The sequence below is a fragment of the Podarcis pityusensis genome (assembly GCF_964106645.2).
Source record: "Podarcis pityusensis genome assembly, chromosome: 3".
NCBI lineage: Eukaryota > Metazoa > Chordata > Lepidosauria > Squamata > Lacertidae > Podarcis > Podarcis pityusensis.
This window is the reverse complement of record NC_138026.1, coordinates 75,166,819-75,184,970: the sequence shown is the minus strand read 5'-3', so window position 1 is coordinate 75,184,970 and position 18,152 is coordinate 75,166,819. Positions and strand designations below refer to the sequence as shown.

The 18,152-nt window shown below is 45.3% G+C and overlaps 1 protein-coding gene across 1 annotated transcript; it reads right to left on the bottom strand.

Moving 5' to 3' along the window:
• Window positions 1–4,921: 4,921 nt before the first annotated feature.
• On the bottom strand, window positions 4,922–10,865 carry ACTA1 (actin alpha 1, skeletal muscle). The gene is made up of 7 exons (XM_080997787.1): window positions 10,706–10,865; window positions 8,688–8,828; window positions 7,636–7,960; window positions 6,843–7,004; window positions 6,188–6,379; window positions 5,883–6,064; window positions 4,922–5,366 (listed from the first exon to the last, which is right to left on the bottom strand). Exons 2-7 carry the CDS (start codon window positions 8,814–8,816, stop codon window positions 5,223–5,225), a joined length of 1,134 nt encoding a protein of 377 aa, XP_080853913.1. The 5' UTR covers window positions 8,817–8,828; window positions 10,706–10,865; the 3' UTR covers window positions 4,922–5,222.
• Between the last annotated feature and the right edge of the window lie 7,287 nt (window positions 10,866–18,152).

The following is an 18,152-nucleotide window of genomic DNA, read 5'->3' as shown; positions in this document are numbered from 1 at the left end:
ATCTACTATGAAGGCTAATGTCCTAGTTTAAGGCAAATATCTTGGCTACTATATTTAAACTACTCTGAAATAAAAGTTTTGAGGCTGCCTCTATAACCTACAGAGCCTTATGGTAATCCAGTATGAACTGCAATGTTGCCAAAGGTCTTCATGTAACGGAGAACTTCTGGTAATCCTCAGGTATCTTTTTTTGTTGTTGAAAGGTTTTAAGCCACAGAAACGTTCTCAACACTCAGATTCTCATCAACACAGTAACAGCTTGGTGGTCGCTCCAGGAGGGGGAAGTGATTTTCATATAGAATTCCCTTGTGCAAAGAAGACTTGAGACCTCCAGCTAAACAGTGGCCCAGCAGAAAGTTCAGGAGCTTAGAGCCTTTGTATGTGGTAAATTCCTTTTTATTCGAGCTAATATCCCAGAAGAGCCTTAGATTTCAACTTACAACCTATTGGTTTCCATAGAGGCTGTTTCCCTATCCTGGAGACTCAGGCTGCATATACGCACTATAACTTTAAAGCACATTCAAGAAACATTCTTCCCCTGCAAAGAATTCTGGGCACTGTAGCTTATCCCCCATAGAGCTACAATTCCCAGCAACCCTGAACAAACTGCCTCGGCAAACAAGAGAGGAGTGTGCCCAGGGCCCAGAATTCTCTGAGGTGGGCAGTGTCTTTCGACTAGACTTTAAAGGTATAGGGCCAGATTCAGCTACTCAGTTCCATTAGTGAATGTTAGCTCAAGGACTGTTCCTAGCACAATGGAGCTTCCCCTCACTCTCCTCTCCTGGTGCAGCCGCACGCCGCCCCCCCCCCCCCGATCTGCTCTGGAAGGTTGTGGGAACCCCCAGAACAGTGTGCAGGAGAGAGGAAAAGGGAGATGGTTTTGCCAGTCAAGCGGAATTCTTATGTTGACAGAACAATCTCCTTAGTGCTACGCTGAATTCATTCGTTGTGTGTACACTGGCTCAGCATGGGCTCTGGTTTGTTTCTAAATGGATTTTGTGACAGGCGATGCAATTTGCTCCTCCTGGTCCTGATGAAGCCAACTCTGATCATTTCAATTGGAGGTGTCAGAATCTGAACTCAGGGCCTTCTGAATACAAGTAGGCCATTCTGCCACTGACCTGTGGACCTTCCATAGATGTTGCACACAGTGGAAGCTGATCCGTTCAACCTCAAGCACCCCCAACCTGCCTGCCTTCTTACACACAACCAGTCCAAGGGGTGGCTCCTTCTTAGTCTCCAGATTTTCCTTGTAGAACACAGCAGGGAGGAGCATGGGGACAAAAACCCCCCACCAAGAACTACTTCACTTGCCTGTCTTTCGCTCTGGCTCCAGCCACTGTTAGCATTCCATGCTACCATCCCAATAAGTACCAGCAGTGCTTTTTTTCTGGGGGATGCAGTACTGGCACCTCCCCCCCCCCCAGAAGCAAAGTGCTGGTTAAAAGTGTGGAACTCACTGTAACAACTTCATGGTGAGTACCAGCACCGTTTTTTTTTTCAAGGAGAAAAGCACTGGGCTGAAGGCACCTTCCTTCCTTTCCATATATATCCCTTCAACCAGCAATGCCCTCCAGACTCAGGAAGGGCGATAGGAATAGCAGGAAGATTATGCAGTTCTATGGTCCACCAATAAGCACAGGTTGACTTCAAGGAAGTCTGGGGCCACAAGAAGGGGGCAAGCCAAACCGAGAGGGGCAAGCAGGGTCTGATTCTGAAGACGCTGCTCCCTGAAATAGGATGGATTTACACGTGCGCTGGATGTACGGCAACTATCTGGATAATGTGAAGATTTGCACAATGAAATTTTGAAAGCAGGCGGCAGGCAAGCAAGAACCTCCCGGGCAGCTTTCCTTGGGAGCTGCATTTTATGGTCTGCAAGCCAGGCCTCTCTATTTTTAAAGCCCTGCCGCCTTGCTATATCTGACTTGTGAAATAAGCATTCCGCATGTTGACGGGAAGCCGGTGGCATATATTTGCAAAGCACTCTTGGAATACTTTAGAGAAGAGCCCTGCGGTCTGCGGGAGGGTTTCTCCTGAGTGTTCCAAAGATCTCAGAAGCAGGGCTGCCCCTGTTCTGTGGAATAGCAGGCCTGTCAACATACAACAGGTGCCCACTCTCTGCACATCCCCAGAAACAATTGAAAACATTTGTTTTGTTCCAAGCTGGATAAATAGGTCTTCACCAAGTTCAGCCTATAAATTCTCTGAAGCCTAGGAAGAAACATTAGGCGCTCATATCAGCCCTGTGATATAGGAGAATTCCTAGTAAAACTCAGGAATGGTAGTAATAGTAACAGCAGGCATTATCGTTATATTTGTATAGAGCTTTCAAGTGTTCAAAGCACTTCCCATACATTTTCTTCTTGCAATCCTTACAATTGCCCTGTATTATCCCCATACAGGGCTGGCCCAAGACCTTTTGGCACCTGAGGAGAACTTGAGGCTTTACTCTGAGTGTGCCGAGAAACCAGTTCAGAAGGAGCAGCTTTGCTCAGGTGATATTGCCTCCTGGTAACATTGTGAAGCACCAAATTCCTCAGTTCTGCTCCCTTCCAGTTTGCCAAGGTCAGCTTGTCTGACGTACGTGTTGCCCGGTTAATAGAATCACATTCCATTATCTGTCACTGGCATCGGTTTACACTGTACGTTGCTTCCCAAGAATGCATAAACTTTCTCCCCAGCTGTGACCCTCCCTCTCCCAAATGTTCCCCTCTGACGCAACTGGGCTTGAAAACAGCCTCACGTTGAAGCCACCAGGAGAGTTTTTATTTTTTTCATTCTATTTTCAGCACTGGAGGGTTCCTCTTGAGCTCCACTCCCCCATTAAAATTCCTGCTGGCTCCAATGGGAAGCTGTTGTTTAAGCTAAATTGCCATGGGTTGGAGAAAGTAGGTCAGATGAGGAGGACCCATGGGCTAGATCTACATATTTCACACCCACCCCCAGAATAAAGGATGCAAGTCACTAGAAACATCTCCTGCATGAGTTTCGATGGAGGGGCTTTGCAGGGGTATGGAACAGATGGGTCCCTTCCAACTCTCTACAATTCTATGAATTGCAGAAGAGCTTGGCTTTTGTTCTCGTTTCTTTCTCCCGAAGTTCTGTGTGGGGCTTCTACGGGAAGAATCCCATCCAGCTTCTGCAACTGCTCCCACTGTTGCTGAAGAGAGCAAAAGGCGTGCAGCCTTGCGAAAGTATCAGCTTTCTCACCCTGTGTCATCGAGACATCTGTCGTTTGCAGCATTTCCAGCAAGGCATCTGAGAAAGCTGGCTTGATTCATTACCAAGCCTGATGATCTGAGCTTGTTTTACTGAATGTGTCCTTGTGTTAGTCTCCTCTGGCAAGGGGCCTCTGGTCTGCACCTGCTCTCTGATTTGACATACAGTGGGGCTAAGCTGCCAAGGATCCCATCACCATGCAAGGACTGCCCACTTGCCCTGGAAGGAAGATGGGAGCAGGATTTCTGCGAAGGCTCCACAAGTCTTCCTTGTGCTTCCTTGTGGATGCTTCAAAGCCTGTTTTACCTGCTTGGAAGATGCTAAAGGTAGTGATGGGCCCCAGCCATCTATGGATCCACGTCCATAGTCACAGATCCACGTATGGGATGTGATTTGGGAAGCCAAGACAGGTTTAGATTATACCAGGCTTTTCCAAGTGGGGTGTGTGTGCAAGAGCGAGGTAGGTAGATGGGTGAGATGAAAAGGTACAAAGGACAGGCAAGTTTGTGCTGCCTTGGGGAGGATGGAAATGCTTCTAAGAATCCAGAGAATGGGAATGATGGAAATGGAGGGCTGGGCTGTCAGGGAAGGAAGGAGTTCCCCTTTAGTAAAGCCAAAAGTGCAAGTGATTTCCGTTTTAAACTCCTTTAGACTGCAGGTCTTCCAAACAGGAAATGGTCTTATGATACCACACTGTAACCTGCTCTGAGCCTTTGGGATGTGGCAGGCTTTTGGTTGAAGTAAAATGGACCAGATGACCTTCAGACTCTTTCCAACTGTATGGTAGCCCAACAAACATTAGCGAGAATCTAATGCAATTCCTTTAGAGGGAATGGTAAAGAAAAGAACAGCTGGGAGCTGCAAGTCTCTTTGCACACCAAGTGTGCTGTGCTAATCTGTCCTGCCCTCTGGGGTATTTTAGGTCCTTGGCTCAGTTAGGTTTGACACCCAGTAATTGAAGGAGCCATAGCTGAGTGGCACAGCACATGTTTTGCATATGTAATATCTCAGGTTTAATTCCAGGCATCTCTAGTTAAAGGATCTCGCATAGCAGGACTATTGGACAGATCTTTGGTGGAAACTCTCCAGCAATACAGATAGGCAAGAATATGGGCCATTAGCCTGAATTAGCAATAAGGCAGTTGTGGATATCCTTAAACAGTGCCTCTGAATTCTGCAGGAAAACAACTTTTATCTCGTTAAGGAGTTTGTACAATGCAAGGAAACAACTGGGTCTGTTATGAATGTTATGCATCTTTGTAAAACTTGATTGTGAGGGCAGAAACTAGATTTCTTTAGAAACACAAGAATGCAACTGAAATTATTTTTCTTATTTAGAAAGAATTTCCTCTTTCCACCAACAGTCCCGAGAGCCAGTGTGGTACAGACTGAGAGCATTAGATTTGATTATGAATTAAAATCCCTGCTTAGCTATCAATGGGTGACCTGGGGTTAATCACTCAGTCTGACCGAGCCATCTATAATAGCACACCCTCTTCACAGAAACCTGTGTGTGTGGATTTCTGGAAATCAAAGTCTCTTTATAGAATCCCAAAACATTATCACGTGGGTTCCCTTTTTAAAGCACCTCCCCATCCCATTTATGTATTGCAACTACTTGAAAGAAAAAAAGCCAGAAGGCTTGATATAGCACAACCCACAGCATTTGAGAGCAATAAATCACACAAAGCCAGCTGCATTGGGGCATGACAGAATGACTGATGATTTAATGCTTCTTGAAGTATTTTTTTGTTTTTGGTTTCCTTCCACAGGGCTTGGTTTGAAAAATAACAAAATGAGGTAAAATAAATTAATTTTATGTACACTTTACATACACTCAGTGTCACATGGCGTCTGCAGCAACAGCAACAAAGACATTGTTACAAAATAGAACGTTGAGGTGGCTGTTGCAGGTGTTCAACAGCCTGCAACTCACAATGTCGTCATCCTGAGAGTAGTAACCAAGTAATAATAATGATCCTTTTTTTTTGTAAACATGTTTAGAAGCATTTACGGTGGACAATGGATGGGCCGGCTTCATCATATTCCTGTTTTGTGATCCACATCTGTTGGAAGGTGGACAGGGAAGCCAGGATGGAGCCACCGATCCAGACGGAGTACTTACGCTCAGGTGGGGCAATGATCTGCAAGAAGAAAAGGAATGATTCAGTTGGCAAGCGGGGGGAGGGATACAGGAGTCCCTAGATAATGACAGAAGAACTCTGCAAAAGGTGTCCTAGACAGCAGCATCCTTTATAAGCAGTGGCACCACCTCCCACCATTTGGGTACTGGGAAGAGGTCTACACCTGAAGTTATACAGGAATACTAATCCAGTCCTCATACAATAAGGCATGGCCCTCCACATTCCCAGTTGTAGCTCCTAGCAACACCTCTAATACTGTATTAAAGTTACCCAGTTAATTAGGTGGCATCGTTTGTATTGTAATGATTGTACAAGCAGAGAACAGGGTGAGCCACGCAAGAGCGGCCCTCTCAAGGTGATTATATTCTGTTCTCCTATTTCTCATGTTCTTGCATGGAGATGCCTTCGAAAGCACTATGACTAAAAGCATGCAATTGCCCTAAGCATTAGGTCTCCCTCTCCTGTATGCCTAATGCATACGAGTTGTGATTCAGTAATGCATGGAATTAAGCCCACCTTGATCTTCATTGTGCTGGGAGCCAGAGCGGTGATTTCCTTCTGCATGCGGTCAGCAATACCGGGATACATGGTGGTACCACCAGACATGACATTGTTGGCGTACAGGTCCTTTCTGATGTCAATATCGCACTTCATGATGCTGTTGTAGGTTGTCTCATGAATACCAGCGGATTCCATACCTGGTGGCATAGGGAAGGTGAAGGAACAGAAAAGTGAAGGAAGCCACTCGCACCACAGGCACACAAAGAATTCTTCATAGAAGAGAGGTCAGTGGTGAGGACACTCAACAGAGAGATACATACCAATGAAAGATGGCTGGAAAAGGGTTTCTGGGCAACGGAAACGTTCATTGCCAATGGTGATGACCTGCCCATCAGGCAATTCATAGCTCTTTTCCAGGGAGGAGGAGGAGGCAGCGGTAGCCATCTCATTCTCAAAGTCCAGAGCCACGTAGCACAGCTTTTCCTTGATGTCACGGACAATCTCACGCTCAGCTAGCAAGAGAGAAGAGAAAGAATTTAGCAGCCTGCCAAAGGAGAATCCTGCCCAGGAGGGGAGAACAGCCAATAGGCACATAATAAAATTACGGGCACAGCACCTTGTACATCAAACTGAAGCTCAGTTTTCAAACATTTAAAAATCTGCCACTAGAGGGAGAATGTGGGCTAGAAAGTCTAGTCTACACTTTTTATGAATGAGGCCAATAACATGAGATGGGCTGGCTGCGGATTTTAAAGCCTGGCATCAGAGCCTGGCATCAGCCTCCATGCTCATCCTCTACTTGATGACCAGAAGCAAAGCTTGGCTTCCTAGAAATTACTCAAAGGCCTCTGCTAGTGTATTAAGGAGCCAAGGGCCTGTCGGAGCAAAGGGCATTGATGGTTCTAAATCAGGGCGAGGAGATGTAAGTCAAACGCTGGCGCAAAGGTTGAGGGCTGGAGAGGCTGCGCTCCTTACCGGTGGTGACAAAAGAGTAGCCTCTCTCAGTCAGGATCTTCATCAGGTAGTCAGTGAGGTCCCGGCCAGCCAGGTCCAAACGCATGATGGCATGGGGCAGAGCATAACCCTCATAGATGGGCACGTTGTGGGTGACACCATCGCCGGAGTCCAGCACAATACCTATGGAAACAAGAAATGGGTGTGAAAGTTAGCAAAGGAGGCTGTAACACCTGCTTGCTGCGTCAGGTTGATACGGGACACACAGGCAAGGGAGGAATGGGACCTTGCTGACATCTAGATGAGAGATTGCCAGGCATCACAGGCAGTGCTAGCAGACAAGTGTTCTCCCTCCTTAGTGAGCATCCTAACTAATGGCTAGGTGTGTAGGGGGCCTCCATCACTGAACTGTTCATGCCAGTGGCTAGTTTCTTTCTTTTCTTGACGGTCTTAGTGCCAGTAAAGGCATGTAGGAGACTCAGCAGCAGACTACTGTAGCAGCAGACTACTGTACAATGACTGTTATCCTGATGCCAGTCTATGTAAGAACATCAAGAGAGCTCTGCTGGATCAGGCCAAAGGCCCATCTGGTCCAGCATCTTGTTCTCACAGATGATACTAACCGAGAACAGCCAGTGGCCTGATTCAGCACAAGGCAGTCTCCTGTGTACCTAAACCCACATCAGTGACTGGGCACTCCCTATCGTAGTTGGACTACAAGTAGCTGTCTCTCTCTCTCGTCCTCTGCTTGCACTAGCAGTGTTCCCTGGACATCCTTCCTTTTCTCTTCTCCATTTCTGGTCCTGTCACTCACCAGTGGTACGGCCAGAAGCGTAGAGGGACAGCACAGCCTGGATAGCCACATACATGGCAGGGACGTTGAAGGTCTCAAACATGATTTGGGTCATCTTTTCACGGTTGGCCTTTGGGTTCAGGGGGGCCTCAGTGAGCAGGGTGGGGTGCTCCTCAGGGGCCACACGGAGCTCATTGTAGAAGGTGTGATGCCAGATCTTCTCCATGTCATCCCAGTTGGTGATGATGCCATGCTCAATGGGGTACTTCAGGGTCAGGATACCTCTCTTGCTCTGAGCTTCATCCCCTACGTAGGAGTCTTTTTGACCCATACCCACCATGACACCCTAGGAAGGAAGTGGGAAAAGCTCTCAGCATCTTCTTAGGGCTGAGGAAGTGGATCATGACAACCTAATTGCTGTCCTCTACACTAAGCAAAGAGCTATAAGCTATTCCTACCAAGGCCCTAAGACCTTTTCTTCACAACAGAGAATAAAGTACAAGGTGCAGGAAGGAAACACCCAGCAGCAGCTGTATAGAATATATTTAGGGGACCAACAAACAAAACTCTATCCTTTTCTTAGGAAAATAGGGAACATTGTAACAGACTGCTAAGAACAGCTGATTTCCCCTTAATGTATTCCTATTCTGTTTCAGAGATAGTATAAGCTCATAGGCTATGATGGACACACCCCACATTTCAAATAAAAAATGCTTACTAGGGCAATCATTTTGTTGATATCCCTATTTCAAAAGACTTATGCCCCTGGGAAGTCCACAAACTGAATGCCACAGCTCTATTGACGTTTGTATTCTGTAGAATTCTGTGGTACATGCACCCAAGTGAGAATTAACAGAATTGTAGACTTAATCTTTCTAATCCTAGGAAGTCCAATTGGGAGTGGGGGAAGGAAAAGAGATAAAAGAGATATGCTGTGGCCCATCTCACATATATATTATTTCCTCAGTCCCACTCAGGGTCCAGTAGAATGGGAATTTTTCTAACAGATGTCGCCATGTCTCAACCTGCCTATAGCTGGAGAGGGGCATGGCTGGCAGAAGAGGCTAAAATACCTGATGACGTGGGCGGCCAACAATGGAGGGGAACACAGCCCTGGGGGCATCATCCCCGGCGAAGCCAGCCTTCACCAGGCCGGAGCCGTTGTCGCATACGAGCGCGGTGGTCTCATCCTCATCACACATGGTGTCGGCTTTCTAGAGATGAAGCAGAAGCAAGAAGAGTTCACAAGAGGCAACCAGGCAGCAGGCATCCACTCACAAAAGCTTAGAGGCTACAGGCAGAATTCTTATCTATGGAAGTCTGACAGGGGGGTCTCCCCCATGGTGGGGGAGTATAGGCCATCAATCTGGAGAAAGCAGTTCTTACGCTGGCCACAAAGTAGATTATTTTCTGTTCCCCTTCTACCTGCTTACTTTATTGTTAATAAAGATCTGCAAACTAAAACACCAAGTAACAGCTGAATCTTCAGCACAGTTAGATGAACTTATTGGGGTCGAGAAACTGAATCACATTTACTTAGGATGAAGTCCCATTTGTCTCCAGTGACTTCCAGAGTAATAGGTTAGGCTTTACAATGCAACCCAACACATTTTGAATAAGGAAGCTCTACTGAATTCAGTGGTACTTGGTCTATAGTAAATGTGGTTAGGGTTGGAGCTGTACACTTTGAAAAATAAAATTTAAATCAAACTCCCTCTTAAAACATGTGCAGGCCACCCACTTCTAGATCCCCATATTAAGATGCTAATATACAAGGTATTATGCTCTTGTACCTGGAATTAGAAGTATGCTGAAGAGCTTTAGCAAAGGCATCACCCCCAAACTTTTGACACATGTCTAAAGTGACTAGCACTTTCAGAGAGTGACAAAGTTGAATAAGGTTGGTCCATTTTACATCTCAATGGAGATAACCCAAACCTTGCCACACAATCTGAACAGCACGACACAGCGTGCAACAGCTCACAAAATAGGGGATATTTTCCCTTGTGGAATATACGGTTTGCAAGGAAAAGCTTGAAGGCTTGCTTCCTTGAGAAACCTTCTGGCCATACCTGTACTTCCAGGCAGCACTAACCACTCTGAGCTGTAGTGCTGCAAATGATGGATTGTCCTTTGTCCTGGGGACAAGGGGACCCCTGACTTTCTTCAGGACTAGTTACACCCTACAGAATCCGGCTTGGTGTAACAGAGGCTTCCAACTGGGTGAGCCCTTTCTCTGTGTATGAAACCTTCAGGAATTAGGGAAGCAAAGGATGAAAAAAGAATAACCCAGAATCATCCTTCAAATAAAATGGTTCCTGTCCTTTGTAGCTCAACACCCTGTGCCTAACACTCAGTAAAATTACCATTCATTCAGTAATATAAAACACGGTAATAAAAGGGCTGGATCCTTCAAAGCCAAGGCAATGCCTTCTAATTTAATGATAAATACCAATGGAACCAGTTATGTTCCAAGTGAGAAGTGGATTTGTTCATCCCAGGCAATTTATAACTTGTCAGCTGTCAGTTCTAGCCTCCCCTCTCCTTCAGAGTCCCCTCCAAGTGGCCAGCAGCGACTTGTTGAAAGTCACAAGAGTTCCGTGGGTGGCAGAGTCAAACCCTGAGCCCGCATCTCAGAGATCCTTGCCGTGGGACTCTGCAGACTACGGATAATTCCATCTTACAATATGAGCGTGTGTGTCAGAATCTTCACAACTCTCAGTAGCAGCCTAAGCCAAGTGAGAGATTATGCATAAATTGAAAGCTTGCTCCCGGGTTGGTTTAAACTAAGGCTGGATGCAGGCAGGATCTCTTTTATAATTTAATGTAAAAAAACTTTTTTTAAAAAAAAATAGCAGTGGCAATTGAAGAACGCCAGGCGGAGAAGGCTGGATGCAGCTGTTTTCTGCTCCCTGTTGCCCATTTCTGCTTTGCACCGGAGAGGAGTTGGAAGGCTCCCTCCTTTCCGGGCTGGCTTTGCGATGTCTCCACCTTCCCTCTCCCGGGTATCCCCCGGGCCGCGTGGCTGGGAGTTCCCCCCACATCATGTGGTCCTGCCCGGATCCATCCCCCTTGCCCGCCCGCTCCTCACCTTCGGGTTGGTTCCTGGCTCTTAGCTCCGGTTGCTGCTTCTCCCAGCTCTTACAGCTCGGTGGGCTTGCGAGGAAGCCCGGTGGGTTTTATATAGGCTCCCGGCCGGGCTCTTCCCTCCCTTGCCGCCGACCCACAGGAATGTCTCCATATTTGGGTGTCGGGCACCGAGCGAGCCCGGGCGGCCTGGCCGGAGCCCCCCAGGCCCCTTGCGCTGCCGCGGGGCTGCCCAAAGAAGGAGCGCCTGGCCCGCGCCCAGGTAACACGGGCCGGGCCGTATAAGGAGTGTCTGCCGGCCGGGACCTCCTCCGCCCCCCGGGCCAGGAGGGCTCCTGTCCCAAATAGTCCCCCGAGCCGCCATGCCCTGAAAGGAGAAAGAAGCCCCCGGCTCGGGGAGGGGGGTGCCCGGGCAGGCAGGCCCCGGGAAGGAGGGGAGGAAGGAAGGAAAATGGGGAGGAAGGAAACAGCCCGGGGCTGAGGGCGGGAGGGGAGGCGAGGCTGCGGCCTACGCGCCTGTCCCGCCCGCCGCGTTTCCCTCTCGGCCGCGCCGGGAAGGAGCTGGCCAGCGGCGGCTCTGGGACCCCCCTCGCTCAGCCTCGCCCCGCCTGCGGAGCGGGAAGGGGAACTGGCCAGCAAACAGGCCTCCTTTGTTCAATAGGCTTTACTCCCAGGTAAGTCAGGGCGGGCCAGGACTCGGAGCAGGGCCGCCTTAGCTGCTCGGGGCGCCCAAGATAAAAACAAGGTTTGGACCCGTGCTAAACTCAAGTACTTTTTACTGTAAGGGTGTTCACGGTTGCATTCAGTGAGTGTGTAACCTGCATACGCAAACAGTTGTACCGACTTGTTCACGTGTACACTCTTTCACATACGCTTGTACCTGTGCTCGGTGCAAGGTGTGAATAAGGCTGGGGTCAACCTGTGCATGCTTACTCGGAAGGAACTCATTCCCTGGTTAGTGTGGTAGGATTACAGCCTTAAGGAGCGTAACTTTGGTTTTTTCGTTTTCTTAAATCCGGCCACTAACTCTCCTGTCCAAAACCACATAAACAAGCACACCCTTTTATCTCAAACTAATGTTACTTTTTAGAGCTCTTGTATCATATCCCTTCATTCAGGATCAATTATTGTGGTCTAGGGCTCATTCATAAGATCACATGCTTTTGTTGTGGGTTAATTTTAATCCGATGTAGGGCACATTTCATGAACTCGCATTCTTCCAGTATAGGAAGCTAAGATCACATTGGGAGCAGGAATGGAAGCAAATGGGTTTATTGTACAGGAAAGTGTTTAAAATTGGATTAGGGCACATACAGAAAATCTCTTGATCTGCTCTGTCTACCCCAGAATTACTGTACCTCTTGTGTTTGCAGTGGCAAACAATGCCACGTTACTAACAAAGACATCAGATTTTTTTTTTTAACTGAAATCAATGATTTGCTTCTAAGTATTAGGATCAGGGAGGTATCACAGGAAAAACATATTAATTAGGCTGGTTCAAGGTGTTAATCGGTTGCTAAAGCTCAGCGTAGTTCACAAAATACAATATACAGTATACATTGAAGGGAACAAGTTTAAAACCATTTTACAACTCTCCTCACTGGACTGTGTGGATATTGAAATGTGATCTTTTGTATAGATTGTCATGTCTAATCTGTACTAATTAACAATTTATTAAGCTCCAGCTGTGTGAACTAAATCAATATTTACCAACGTTTACATGTGAAGAACAGTTTTACGTGAGGAATTAGGGTGTGCCCTAGACAATCATGGCTGAACTGGGCTGATAACCTAGGCCTCTCCTTTCTGGCTGGCAACACCAGTTCTCAAGATATATGTCAGTTAAATGCGGCTGTCGGGTAGACTGGAGCACAGTGAAGTCTATTTCCATGCAAGATTGTATGAGAAAGGCTTATTGAAAGCCTTGTACAAGATCAGCTCTGAAACAAATCAGGAGAGACGTCAAAGGAATTTGTTATTGGGGTAGGGGAGCTCCTAACCTTTTTCTCTACAATTCAAAATGCTGTGCAAAATCAGTTTTATATATAGAGGATGATAAATATCTAAGGGTCTGGCTAGCTGCCAGACTACACTGAACAGTTACCATACACCATGGGCCCTGCCGCACTTTAGGCTATTTATACCGCTTGGGTACACTGACTTAAAAAAAAAAATCTAAAGAGATTCATATCTAGTTATGGTCATGGAGGTGGTTAATGGCAGTTTTGGGATTGGAGAAAGGGTGGAAGTCCAGTCCGCTTTAGGATGAGCCAGGGCACCAGCCACTTATGGAGAGGACTGGACTGAACAGATACCTTAGGAGGACAGTACAAACACCCTGCCAAAAGTAAGAGGAAGTAACAGCTATACTTGCAGCCCTTCGAATAGACGCTGATTATTTTCAAGAACTTTGCAGGCAGGACTGAACCAAGTCAATACTGTAACTTTAAATTATGTGAAAACAAATGTATTTGTCTAATTTATCCAGCTCTTGCTAACCATGGGAATATTACAATCATCACCAGCATTTATTTGTCACTTTCTACACAAAGAGTGACTCAAAGCAACAGGATTAACAAACATTTAAAAAAATATATCAAGAAAATGCAACAAAAGTGCACATTTTATGTAAAAACTATTCATCCAACAATACTGCTGTGACAGAGTCTACCCTGCCAAATAAAACCGCTAAATCAGACTCTAGTATGATCCTATTTAACAACTTAAAAGCCTAGGTGAACAATGCTTTGCCTAGCGTCTGAAAGTTGACAATGCCAAAGCCAGGCATGTTTCCCGGGTAAAAGCATTCTACAAATGGCGACAACACTGGACAAGCCCATTCTTTTTAAATAATTTTTATTGAGTTTTGCTTTATATACATGTACAGAAAAAATCTTGCCTTGCCACCTACCACACCTTGTGGTAGGGGAGAGGTTGGGCACACAGAAAAGGACCTCTGATGGTATTGGCAGGATCTGGGTAGGTTCCGATGGAGAGATGCAGTCCTTAAGATATCGGGGTCCCAAACTGACAACCAATGCAGTCGGACTAGAACTGTGCTGTATGCTTTGACCACCTGGTTCCAGTCAACAATTGGCTGCTGAATTCTGCACTAGCTGTAGTTTCTGAACGCTTTTCAAAGGAAGCCCCAAGTATAACGTGTTGCAGCAATCAGAGTTTTGCTGAGAGGTTAACAGCGTCTTTATAGCAGAGGTTGGCAGGTTATAGGCAACAAGTGAAGGTAAGGAGCAATATGGAACACTGAAGCCTAGTCCCATTCCTCCATTGCAACTTCTAAGCTCCCCCTGCAGCACATCCAACTGGAGATTTCATCAGCCGTTGTGCACTTGCCTGTTTAAACTTGTTTTCACAATCATAAAGACTCACTAGGAAATTGGTTATGGAATCATAGCCTTTTAAGAGTTGTAAGGCACCTTGGAGATCCTATAGTCCTACTGCCTGCTCAGTGCAATCTGCATGATTGCAGATGACACACCATTATGTCCCTTGCTGCAATTTGGTGACACTGGTAGCATGTTTTCATTACTGGCTAAACTATAGGCATTCACAACAGCAATAGGACAAAGACCCACTCTCACGGCATGCACCCAGTTTTGTACATTTGGACTCGTACATGTAAAAAAACGCATATATTTAGGGGTGAGGAATGTTTTTCAGCTCAAGGACTACATTCCCTCCTGGGCATGTTCCATGTCCCAAATGCCACATGGCAGTGGTGGGTGGGGCTAGGGACAAATGAGGGTGGAGCAATCAGTGTAAATTTTACTTTTATACAGTAGGCTAATCTCTGCACACACACATACACCTCTGTTCTCCATGCAGGCAAGCAAAAAGTGTTATTGGAGTTCAAGGCAAAAACACTCGAGAGTGCCAAGCAGGACATCTGAGGGACAGGGTCTTAGTGGGGAGGGCATGGGGGGGGGGGGAAAGACCAGATAGAGAAACTTGGAGGGCTGCATTGGACCCTGTCCCTGCAGTCCCCCACCCCCATATGAAAGATGTAAAGACACCATAATCTCACATTGAAATTATGCCATGGCCTAATTTGATATGTGCACACTGCATGGTTAGTTGTGCTTGTGTTAGGCAAAATAATAGTAATTCAGGATTTCCCATGTGTCTTTTAGAACGGAAATGCACATATATGCTTTTGCATATATATACTTTTGCATTTTCAAAGTGAAGGAAGTACGGGACTTTGGACCTTCATCCCCTTCAACCTTACTGAAGACATTCATTCTCTATAAAAAACCCAACACTTTATTTGTAGTTCCAGTTAGAAAGTGAGGCCATCTGTGTATAGGTCCCATATAATACCCCAAACTGCTTTAAACAACAATATATACTAATTAGGTTGGATTATGTATCTGAATTGCATTCCACTGTGATCCACTGCACTTCAGTTGTGTTAATCTGTGTGTAAAATAGACACTTGTTTCTAAATGTTCACATCTGGAAACGTTTAAATAGGGTTGTATCCTACAAAGTCTTTTTGCTGGTGCTGGAACTTCCTCCCTCCAATCCCCGTGTGCTTCCCAAATCTGTTTTGGGGAGTTCCCTTGATCCTATGGAGCATATTAGAGTGCGCAGTGAGAGAAGGGGGAGGGGAAATCTCATGGTGGGAACAAGTCCTGGTGGGAACAGGATGACTTGGATACAATCCACAGTTCTTGAGCCATACCACTAAAAGCAGTAAATTTTTCCCATGCGTTTTATTACATATCATTCCAGAACATGATTTTTGGAAGCATCTATATCTCGAGAGTAGGGAATAGGTGATAAAACCTGCAGCAATCACATAGTCTGTGTGTCAAAAATTTGTTAAATTACTAACAGTGCCATCCAATATATATCTACTCAGAATATTTTTATACCCACTGAATTAAATGGGATCTATTCTCTAGAGAGTGGGTATAAATCTGCAGCCTGGTGGAACTCTTTACTGTATGTTTTGATATAGTTATTTGAAACATCCCAACCAGCATTCTGTGCAAACTTACTTTATATTAACAGCATTAATGCGAATCTCACAAGAAACCTCTAAATTTCAGTTGTTAAGAGATTATAGTTACCTTGTTCTGAACGTATCTAGTCTTACAAGTTTGTCATAATACATGTCAGTGCATGCATGCTCAAACTTCAAGCAGACACATTTGGGCAGCTCAGACTGGCGCATTATTAATTTCTACAGAACTATGCTTGAGAGTGGCTTGTGCATTGGTTCATATGCTGCCTCCTCTTCTACTCTGCTGGACATGTAGATGTATGGTGCAGGGGTGACCGAAAGCTAAGTTTGGGGTGCACAATCCCAATTTTGTTCATTTATGCATGTTTTGGGTGTTCTTGGCAACACCTGCAAGTGTCTTGCACCCAGAGCACACTGCTGAGGTGTCTTACAGATGCAACTCCCCTGGAGTTTTGGATTCATGATGTGGGATAGCCCAAGCTTAACATGAGGCATAAATCCCCTGTTGTGTATTGAATTCTAATCTTAAGATATTAAACTTGCAGGGAGGTTCTCAGTTCTATATTCTATACAGCCTCTTATTATGCCCCCCCAAGACCTTAAGAATGAATGAACATGTGGAACCTGCCACAAGTGGAATCTGTTGCAGTGGAAAGTGTTGCTGTCTAGGGTTCCAGCCGTGCCTCTTCTCGGATACCCCATTCCCTGTCCCATTCATTTCCCACAAGTCAGCCAGCATCCTGTGGCTACTGTCCATGCTCAGATCAGAGCTTTATTGAGTCCCTTATTTTTTATATATTTTGGCAAGCCATGGGATTTCCCCAAGCTGACTGATATGCCTTTCTTCAGCATGGGTGATGACATTTTACTGGACAGGGATCCACACTCAGAAAATGAGGTTGCTATTAACATATAGGATTACAGGCAACCTCCCATTTACATGCTTTCAATATGTGCATGGCCGTGCATATGTGCATTGATTGGACTGAACCTGGAAGTGACCAAAAAACATCACAAAAAGGGATGGGGTGTTTGCAGGCTTTTCCAATGGCATTTCAAATATACACTATTTCACTTAAATGTGCGGTGCCTTGGAACATAACCCTTGCATAAATGGGGAGTTGCCTATATTATAATTTGTTAACTGCTCTCAGATTGTTCACGTTGATCATACCAACCAAGCTACAGAACATAAAAGCAGACTTTGTGATCTTCAGAGTTATGCAAACTTCTGACACAATATTGGCTTATGATGCATGTCCTTTTACAAATATCCATACCAACAGTATATAAACTAAATGCAAAAAATGACTAAACATCATTTTTTCTGCTCTCTCCAAGCAAGTGGTCATTTCTGTTGTAAACATTCTTAGGGATTAGGATGTAGGAAGATAGGCATGAAGGATTAAACTAATATTTTGTTAGTACTCAGCTATAACAGAGACAAGGCAGGTCAAATTCCAGCAACGAGAGCTGGTGTAAGAGTAAAGCCGATCTCCATAGGAGAAATTGCTGTAGGTTCTCAAGTCTGTCTAGATGAAAGTAACAACTTTACACCCTTGCCTATTGCTTTAAATCATAGGATGTTTTCAGAAGAGTCATTTGTAAGGTGCAATATTAAAACAAACTGCCACGTTTGATAGTTATCTCACATACTAATCCAACTTTTCCACTCAGCTAAAGAACTTATCGATTGAAACATCCTGTAGAAATGAATTTCCCCAATTCAGTAGAGCTAATCAGTAATAATGTGCTGCAAATGTTGCCCTTTTTTGTAATATCAGTGGATTGACATTGAAGAAATACATATAATCTCCAGTAAAAGGAATTCATATTATTGTTAAATCTTCCAAAGGTATTCTGTGGGTATATTCAGATGACCCATTTTATCATCACATAGTGACTTCTTGCAATTGCCATTCACTAGATTCATATGGGAAGGCTGCAAACCCATGCTTACAGAAGCCAAACTCTCAAACAAAATCCACTCCCTAGCCCTGCGGTCTTTAAGCAAGGTGACTCCCCCCTGGGTATCAACATCAACAGGTCATTGTACAGTGATGCACTAAAACATAATGGAATTACTCTTCCTGATTTCACACTTGTGAAGACTGTAACCCTATGCACACCTTCATGGGAGTAAGCTCATGTGAGACTTGCTTTTGAGTAAATTTGCAGAGGATGGGGCTGTATATCTCTTACGAAAACTCTATGAACAACATACTCTCACCAAATGTATTTTGGTCAATAAACAGCGACATGGGATGGGGGAACCTCCAATTGACTCCGAGGTCTTCAGACAGCAGTAACAGAATTTCCAGCAGATGAGGATTAAGCAGCACTTGTCAGTGTTAAATACAACAAAGCAAGCTAAGTGGGTTTTAGAGACAACAGGAGGGAAATTCTAGCAGAACCTTCAGTCCATATTACTAGACACAAAGCCAAGCAGTAAAGTCTAGGGAGA